Here is a 9,745-nt window from a genome sequence, read left to right on the forward strand (position 1 = left end):
ATTTAGTTCACACAAACACTCCATCCATCTGTTCCTGGCCCGGCCCCTCTGTCAAATTTTAGAACGCACTGTGGCTCGCGAGTCAAAACATTTGCCTACCCCTGGGCTACACGGTGGGGGATCTTCGTCTTCGATGGCGGCGGTTGCGGTGCGGCGGCGGTTAACGGCTCGGCGCCGGATCGGAGAGGGATTCCGGCCGGCGGGTTTGTTGCCGGCGGCGACTTTGCTCACCTTCCACGGAGAGGTGCGCCCGCAGCTGGCCGGTGTTCAGGTTGTTGATGGCGAAGCAGGTGTAAGTGTTCGAGTCCTCGCGCCGCAAGTCCACGATGTGAAGGGTGCCATTCTCGAAGATCTGGAAGCGCTCGCCCTCAACATTCAAGCTCTGGTAGTTCCTGAACCTGGCGGTGCGCGGGAAGGCGTGGGGGGCGTGGGGGGCGTGGGGGGCGTGAACCGTTGAGGTTTGACGGCGATGCCGTCGGGGGATTTGAGATCCGGGGTCGGCTGCTTCGCGAGACGCGGAGGCGAACGTCCCGGGGGACGTTGGGGCGGCGAGGTTCACGCGGCCCTCCGCCGCGTTGAGTGCCCCTCTCTCGCTCTCTCGCTCTGAGCCACGTCTGCGTGGCGGCCATCGACAGTCGCCCTACCCCGCCCCAGCGCGCGCGAAATTATAAATGTTAACCTATGGGAGCCTTTAACATTGAAGCCTATGCGAGCCTTTGACATTGAAGTCTATGGGAGCCTTTGACATTGAAGTCTATGGGAGCCTTTAACATTGAAGTCTATGGGAGCCTTTAACATTGAAGTCTATGGGAGCCTTTAACATTGAAGTCTATGGGAGCCTTTAACATTGAAGTCTATGGGAGCCTTTAACATTGAAGTCTATGGGAGCCTTTAACATTGAAGCCTATGGGAGCCTTTAATATTGAAGTATATGGGAGCCTTTAACATTGAAGTATATGGGAGCCTTTAACATTGAAGACTATGGGAGCCTTTAACATGGAAGTCTATGGGAGCCTTTAACATTGAAGTCTATGGGAGCCTTTAACATTGAAGTCTGTCGGAGCCTTTAATATTGAAGTCTGTGGGAGCCTTTAACAGTGAAGTCTATGGGAGCCTTTAACAGTGAAGTCTATGGGAGCCTTTAACATTGAAGACTATGGGAGCCTTTAACATTGAAGTCTATGGGAGCCTTTAACATTGAAGACTATGGGAGCCTTTAACATTGAAGTCTATGGGAGCCTTTAACATTGAAGTCTATGGGAGCCTTTAACATTGAAGACTATGGGAGCCTTTAACATTGAAGTCTATGGGAGCCTTTAACATTGAAGTCTATGGGAGCCTTTAACATTGAAGTCTATGGGAGTCTTTAACATTGAAGTCTATGGGAGCCTTTAACATTGAATCCAAGCATGAATGGAGCAAGCACTTGGGAACCCGAGCAGCCAATGGAGATTCACGGGGTGGCCAGAAACCCAGTTTTTTTAAAACCCAGGACTTTCCGCGCCGCCGACCTCATTGGGCTGACCACGGCCATTTGCATCGTCAGGGTGGACAGACGATCCAAGCCGCCGCCCTCCCGCGTACCTGGCGAGGTAGCTAACAGCTCGTCGTCGTCATCCTCGCCATCGTCAGCACCGCCGTCACGGCCGCTACCGGCGCTGGGGGCCGATGGCGAGGACGTAGAGGCCTCCTTGCCATCGTCCTGGCCCTCCTCCTCGTCCTCCTCGTCCTCCTCCTCGTCCTCCTTGTCCTCGTCCTCCTCCTCGTCCTCCTCCTCGTCCTCCTCCTCGTCCCCCTCCTCCTCGTCCTCCTCCTCACCGTCCGACGCCACTGTGGGGGTGGTTGTGGGGGTGATGGTGGTGGTAGTTAATGGTGGTGGTGGTGGCGGCGGCGGGTGTAGCGGTCTACGCCGCGCTACGCCGCACTACGAACCCGGCCGAACCCAAGTTCGATTCCCGCTCACGGCCACCAACACGCGGTGATGATTATCTGAACCCGTCTTGGGCCTCCCCTAGGTCGACTCGGCCTCAAACGAGCACCCGGCGCGGTGTGTGGCGAACATCGCCAGCACCGGGGAGACAAAGGCGGTCGGGCGTGGCGCTGGCCACCCACCCCCTCGTGCGCCGTGCCGGCCTTCACAGGTGCTACTTGCTAACAGCGCTTGCCCCTGCGGCCTGTTGAGGCTACACCAGACGTGGGCAATGTACGGCCCCCGGGCCTTCTAGGGCCCGTTGGGCTTTTTAATCTGGCCCGCCGAACTTGTCCAAATATTATTATTAAATTAAATGTTACCTTTCTCCTGTAATGCCCCCATTTCCCCATTAGACGGCGCTGTTTTCACGATGTTTGATCAGTCACGTTACGACATGTTTTTGTATTGTTCAGATTCGTGCAATTTGTTAAATTGCCTTGCAAATAAATGCTTTGCTACCTGTTAAAGGCCAAATCCTTTCACGTAATGATTTTTAACACGTCATTTATATTTAGTTCACACAAACACTCCATCCATCTGTTCCTGGCCCGGCCCCTCTGTCAAATTTTAGAACGCACTGTGGCTCGCGAGTCAAAACATTTGCCTACCCCTGGGCTACACGGTGGGGGATCTTCGTCTTCGATGGCGGCGGTTGCGGTGCGGCGGCGGTTAACGGCTCGGCGCTGGATCGGAGAGGGATTCCGGCCGGCGGGTTTGTTGCCGGCGGCGACTTTGCTCACCTTCCACGGAGAGGTGCGCCCGCAGCTGGCCGGTGTTCAGGTTGTTGATGGCGAAGCAGGTGTAAGTGTTCGAGTCCTCGCGCCGCAAGTCCACGATGTGAAGGGTGCCATTCTCGAAGATCTGGAAGCGCTCGCCCTCAACATTCAAGCTCTGGTAGTTCCTGAACCTGGCGGTGCGCGGGAAGGCGTGGGGGGCGTGGGGGGCGTGGGGGGCGTGAACCGTTGAGGTTTGACGGCGATGCCGTCGGGGGATTTGAGATCCGGGGTCGGCTGCTTCGCGAGACGCGGAGGCGAACGTCCCGGGGGACGTTGGGGCGGCGAGGTTCACGCGGCCCTCCGCCGCGTTGAGTGCCCCTCTCTCGCTCTCTCGCTCTGAGCCACGTCTGCGTGGCGGCCATCGACAGTCGCCCTACCCCGCCCCAGCGCGCGCGAAATTATGAATGTTAACCTATGGGAGCCTTTAACATTGAAGCCTATGCGAGCCTTTGACATTGAAGTCTATGGGAGCCTTTGACATTGAAGTCTATGGGAGCCTTTAACAGTGAAGTCTATGGGAGCCTTTAACATTGAAGTCTATGGGAGCCTTTAACATTGAAGCCTATGGGAGCCTTTAACATTGAAGTCTATGGGAGCCTTTGACATTGAAGTCTATGGGAGCCTTTGACATTGAAGTCTATGGGAGCCTTTAACAGTGAAGTCTATGGGAGCCTTTAACATTGAAGTCTATGGAAGCCTTTAACATTGAAGTCTATGGGAGCCTTTAACATTGAAGTCTATGGGAGCCTTTAACATTGAAGTCTGTGGGAGCCTTTAACATTGAAGTATATGGGAGCCTTTAACATTGAAGTCTATGGGAGCCTTTAACATTGAAGTCTATGGGAGCCTTTAGCATTGAAGTCTATGGAAGTGTTCTATGTTGAACTTCTTTCGCTCCGTACGTGGCCAGCCATGCAAACCCGCTGGCGGTATTCCAAAACAGACTCGGCTCTCGTGCCTCTGATTAGCACGGTTGGCCACATAGGGTGCGAAAGAAGTTCAGGGCACGTACACATACAGAGAGACCCACAGACACCCAGATCCACGGAGGCACAGATTAGCACGGTTGGCCACGTAGGGTGCGAAAGAAGTTCAGGGCACGTACAGCCCTCGCGACAGGGAGCTTCGAGGCGCGTCGTCAGGGCCGTCGTTTGCGACATGGCCGGGTAGCTTCTGAAAAACAGCTGCACGGCTCGGTGGGCATCAGGCGGTGAAATAAACAAAAAGAGTCTCCAGCGAGCGGAGAGCGAGAGGAGAGGCGGAGAGGGACGGACGCTCAGGCGCGGCGTTCGGTCTCACCACAGGATGGTGGCGGGCGGCCACACCGAGCACTCCATGTACACCGCCTCTCCCTCTCTCGCCCTGTACATCCTGTCTTGCTCCGACAACATCGACGGGGGGTTGGCTGTGTGAGGCGGTGGTGGGGGGGGGGGGCAGAGACAGCGAGCGGGCAGAGGTCGCTCCCGAGGGTGGGGGGGGGGGGGGTCGCTCCGGGCCGAGCAAGTACTTGCAGTGTTGCACCTTAACAAACTGCGTACTCAACTGGGCCCTGTACGTGTGTGTGTGTGTGATGTCGCAACCGTGCACCTTTCCGTCGTGTTTCCGGAGGTTGCTGCTTTGCTGCATACACCTCATGTGAGCTTCTTTGGTACCGTACGTGGCCAGAGATGATAACCGCAGCTGCGGGCGAAAATACAGCAGAGTGTTAGTAGGGTCTCTGTGTGAGTAGTGTGTGGGTCTCTGTGTGAGTAGTGTGTGGGTCTCTGTGTGAGTAGTATGTGGGTCTCTTGTGTGAGTAGTGTGTGGGTCTCTGTGTGAGTAGTGTGTGGGTCTCTGTGTGAGTAGTGTGTGGGTCTCTGTGTGAGTAGTCTGTGGGTCTCTGTGTGAGTAGTGTGTGGGTCTCTGTGTGAGTAGTGTGTGGGTCTCTGTGTGAGTAGTCTGTGGGTCTCTGTGTGAGTAGTCTATGGGTATCTCTGTGAGTAGTGTGTGGGTCTCTGTGTGAGTAGTCTGTGGGTCTCTGTGTGAGTAGTGTGTGGGTCTCTGTGTGAGTAGTCTGTGGGTCTCTCTGTTAGTAGTGCGTGGGTCTCTGTGTGAGTAGTCTGTGGGTCTCTGTGTGAGTAGACTGTGGGTTTCTGTGTGAGTAGTGTGTGGGTCTCTGTGTGAGTAGTGTGTGGGTCTCTGTGTGAGTAGTGTGTGGGTCTCTGTGTGTGAGTAGTGTGTGGTTCTCTCTGTGTGAGTAGTGTGTGGGTCTCTCTGTGTGAGTAGTGTGTGGGTCTCTGTGTGAGTAGTATTTGTGTCTCTGTGTGAGACCCACAGAAACCCACACACTACTCACACAGAGACCCACACACTACTCACACAGATACCCACAAGTGTTTCGAGTACTCGGCCCCGCTTGAACGTCGAAGTGCTTCGTTGAAGCCATCATTTGCAAGAGCCGGGGCGCTTCTGAAAAAAATAAAAGCCACGAAGCTCAGTGGGCATTGCCTGGTGAAGTCAAAAGTGTCGAGTTTAGTCGATGGCCTTTAGTGGGAGTAGCGTTGAGAGGGGGCATCGTCTCAAGTGGGGTAGCGGCGCTGTTTGCTACTCACGGTCAAGCGGCAGGGCGAAGGGGTTGTGACGGTCGCCCAGCACAACGACCAGCAAGGCCACTAAACGGGTGGTGGTGTGGAAAGCCTCCATTGGGGGGGGGGGGGTGGCAGATGGTCGGCCTGGAGGCTTCCTTCACTTGGCTAGGAGGGGTGAAGGGGAGGGAGTAGGAGGAGCAGTGGAAATGATATTTATTTAGACTGCAAGAGGAGGAATCCAAAGCGCTACGAAGCTCTTTTTGTCACAGATGTCCAGCTGTGGCACTGGGTCAAAACATGACAACAAACACTAAACAAAAACACGGCGTGAGTGCAGAGTTACAGGAAGAGTAAACAAATCATTTTAAAAAAATCTATACTAATAAAAGTAACCAATGTTTAATGTTGCCACGTGAAGCACACCACCGTGCTACATAGCTCTTTTTAAGAAGAGACCTGGCCCACAAATAGTGGGCTGATATCAAGTGGACATTCAGGGCAAAATACTCTAAACGCGTGGCGTTTCGGAATGTGGAGGGGAAAAAACCGGAGGACTCGGGGAGAGAAATCCACGCGGCCGCGGGGCGCGAGAAACGTCAACTCCAAAGATACAGCAGGGAGTGTCAGGGTCGGTATCAAACCCCACGACCTCCTGTGCACCAGGTGACAACCATGCCGGGTTAAAGACCTCCTCCTTCACAAGGGACAATTGGATGCATGCCTAAAGCTCCCTCGTTGATGGACACGTTCCTCCTGCGTTGAGCAAAATGTTTAGGTTCTCATCATTTCGCAGAGGCTGCATTTTTTGCCACCGCAGAAAACGAACGTTGGGGGAAACGCCTCCTCACATCGGACTCTTTGTTTTTTGTTCGCTAAAGTCACGTAGGTAAAAAAATCAATAAAATAAATAAATTTAAAAAAACAACTCAATTAAAATCACGACATTTCGGAGGCAGTAGCACAAGCTTCCGTCTTGAGGTGGAAACCATCACGGTAAAAATTGCTACATCAAGTGAAGAAAACTCTAAGCCAATTCTAGATTTAAAGCTTTCGTGACTGCAAGGATCCATACTCTTTGGTTCTATTCGGTAAAGTCACGTAGGTAAAAAATAAAACAACAAAAATCACGACGTTTCGGCCACAACACAAGCGGCCTTCATCAGGTGAAGGGATCAGGCTGTCTCGAGGGCAGCACTGGAGTGAAACACAGCCACGCTCAGACCGTGGACAGCTTAAAGGTCGCGGTCTGAGCGTGGCTGTGTTTCACTCCAGCGCTGTCCTCGAGACAGCCTGATCCTTTCACCTGATGAAGGTCGCTTGTGTTGTGGCCGAAACGTCGTGATTTTTGTTTTATTTTTTACCTACGTGACTTTACCGAATAGAACCAAAGAGGAACTCTAAGACACCCGAGATTGTATACAGGTTAAGGGGGGGGAGAGACAAGAAGGGCCGTGGGGGGGGGCTAAGTTAAGCCGCCTTCTGTTATGCTGCAGGGGGTTGGGGACGGAGAGATGGCCGTGTGCAGGTTGAAGAGCATTACACACGTGAACCAGAGGCAGGAGGCAGTAGTTAAGCTGACAACCTGGTTGCCTTGCAGAGCATACTGCTGTAAACTATAAGGCTGCTAAAGTTTAACTTGGGTTTAACTTTATTTTTTTTACCTCCGCGACTTCACCGAAAATAAGCCAGAGTATGAATCCTTGCACATCACGAAAGCTTCAAATCTAGCGCCTCACATCGTGTTAGTTTGGCACCGATGTTCGTGCTGATTGTTTTAAACTAGATCAATAAAACAACATTGATTACACCCCCAGCTCAGGTTTTTTTTCCCATCAATGAAACAGCCCCTGAAGTGAGAGCACCTTCCAGGATAGAAACCAACACTGCCGCACGTCTGTCCAAGAGCTGTGTAAAAAAACAATTGAGTTGAAAAAAATGTTAAGCCGACAGGGAAAGGGGCTCCTGGCAACTTTGACCGCCAGCCAGGTCGATGTATTGGTAATGAGAATGTGCAATTTGTTTTATCCTTGGAAACACGGACTATGAATAAAACGAGATATTCTTAGCTCTTTCGGTAAAGTCACGTTGAAGGGAAACAATAAAATAATAATATATATAAAACAATAAAAATTCTCACGACGTTTCGACCATAACACAAACGGTCGTCATCAGGTCGAAACGTCGTGAGAATTTTTATTGTTTTATATATTTTATTGTTTCCCTTCAACGTGACTTTACCGAAAGAGCTAAGAATATGAATTACTGCAATCACGAAAGCTTTAAATCTAAATTTAAAACGAGATACTCGCAGAGTTTACGCTTCTGAATGTGCACTTGTTCAAGCGATTCACTCGGTCTAAGAGGCAGACGCACAGTAAATTATTGGGCGGCACTTTGTAAGCTCCTAAGGTAGACAAAGCGAGCTTGAACACGACGCGCTCGAGTGAAGTCTTTGAGCGACGCATAGTTCATAGTTCATTTATTTGGTATAGCCCTGTGAGCCATTCGGCTCTTGAATCGGGTGCAACCGCAACAAACAAAAAACATGAACAAGAAAACATCTTAAAGTGATTACGTGACTGTGCAAACAGAAAATACAGGAAAAAAATATCAAAATATTCCTGAAATAGCACCGTACACCAACGCTGTGTGCAAAAATCCCAGTGGGATGCAAGTCAAATAACAACAACAACCACAAGACAAGTAAGATTAAAGCCATCAGTCTAACTCCGTACTACAATAAACAAAAACATGGCCAAAACAATTTTTTTCGAAATCACCAAAATAAAAGCCATAAATGCAATGTAACAGTGATCATAGGGAGTGTGACCGAATTTTTAACAATAAACTACATAAATAAATTATAACACCAAAATCTAGAGCCATAATTTAGGCCACTGAATAGCAGTGGCAGCTAGGGTTCTACAACTCCTCTAGAGCACATTGACACGCGTGCATTGCAAATAATTCAAGTTTAAAACACGCAGCAAAGATTCGTTACAAAAGCCTAGCGGCAGCCTTCACGCATCCTTTGGAAGCTTGCTAACCCACAACATAACCTAGAGACCATCTTCCAGGTCTCTATGGAGACCATCGCATGACAGCGGCATCTGTAGCCGGCCAAAGTGCCGCCTCGGCCGGCTGGGCAATCTAGCCGAGACCGGTGACACTCCCGGAATAGGCCTCAACGCGGCACTCACCAGCGCAACGCTGCGTAGGTGTCTGGGGAGGGGGTCTTGAGCTATATCCTCCTTCGTGGTGAGGTTATAAACAAAACAATGTCCTCGTGTGGTCGTGGTGGAGGAGGAGATTCGACGTTCCGTGCCTCGAATCACAGGCAGGCGACTCGGTGGGGCTGTTATCACGTGAGGCCTTAGCAGGGCGCTTTTATAAATCGTAGTGCGAATAGGCGAACACGCAGTGCGAGCGAGGCTCAGATTCTGTAGAACTGATAAACACTGCCCATAGACTCAGCACTGCCCATAGACTCAACACTGCCCATAGACTCAGCACTGCCCATAGACTCAACACTGCCCATAGACTCACCACTGCCCATAGACTCAACACTGCACCATAGACTCAACACTGCCCATAGACTCAAGACTGCACCATAGACTCAGAACTGCACCATAGACTCAACACTGCCCATGGACTCAACACTGTCCATAGACTCAACACTGTCTATGGACAGTGGCCTAAAATATGGCTCTAGATTTTGGTGTTATAATTTATTTATGTAGTTTATTGTTAAAAATTCGGTCACAGTCCCTATGATCACTGTTACACACAGTGTACACACATTGTGTACACACACGGTGTACACACACACAGTGTACACACACACAGTGTATACACACAGTGTACATACACACACAGTGAACACACACACACAGTCTACACGCACAGTGTACACACACACAGTGTACACATACACACAGTGTACCCACACAGTGTACACACACACAGTGTACACACAGTGTGTATACACATATTGTATACACACAGTGTACACACACACAGTGTACACACTGTGTATACACATAGTGTATACACACAGTGTACACACACACAGTGTACACACACACAATGTACACACAGTGTACACACAGACAGTGTACACACATACACAGTGTACACACACATACAGTGTATACACACAGTGTATATACACACACAGTGACTTACCTATGGGATTACACTCCGCTCCGGCGACATTTCAGCGCCTTATGGAACTGGTTTTGGCTGGCTTACAGTGGAACGTCTGTTTGATCTATCTGGATGACGTCATCGTGTTCAGCAAGACATTTGACGAACACCTTTTGCGCTTGCACGCCGTGTTCCTCAAAATGCGTGCTGCGAATTTGAAATTTAAGCCGCAAAAGTGCCACCTGCTACGGGAATCCGTACGCTATTTGGGGCACATCGTCAGC

At 50.8% G+C, this 9,745-nt stretch overlaps 1 protein-coding gene across 2 annotated transcripts; it reads right to left on the minus strand.

Annotated features, from left to right (window-relative positions):
* Positions 1 to 273: 273 nt before the first annotated feature.
* Positions 274 to 8,703, minus strand: LOC142915953 (uncharacterized). 2 transcript variants are annotated; one of them, XM_076061587.1, is made up of 8 exons: positions 8,516 to 8,703; positions 5,340 to 5,480; positions 5,119 to 5,196; positions 4,336 to 4,428; positions 4,048 to 4,153; positions 2,713 to 2,879; positions 1,585 to 1,830; positions 274 to 398 (listed from the first exon to the last, which is right to left on the minus strand). In XM_076061587.1, exons 2-8 carry the CDS (start codon positions 5,428 to 5,430, stop codon positions 376 to 378), a joined length of 804 nt encoding a protein of 267 aa, XP_075917702.1. In that variant the 5' UTR covers positions 5,431 to 5,480; positions 8,516 to 8,703; the 3' UTR covers positions 274 to 375. The 2 variants fall into 2 exon arrangements, with proteins under 2 accessions (XP_075917702.1, XP_075917703.1); XM_076061588.1 differs by lacking the exon at positions 5,119 to 5,196.
* Between the last annotated feature and the right edge of the window lie 1,042 nt (positions 8,704 to 9,745).

This window comes from Petromyzon marinus, unplaced genomic scaffold, assembly GCF_048934315.1.
Source record: "Petromyzon marinus isolate PM22_M1 ecotype Great Lakes invasive population unplaced genomic scaffold, UKy_Petmar_22M1.pri1.0 PM_G_Scaffold_37, whole genome shotgun sequence".
NCBI lineage: Eukaryota > Metazoa > Chordata > Hyperoartia > Petromyzontiformes > Petromyzontidae > Petromyzon > Petromyzon marinus.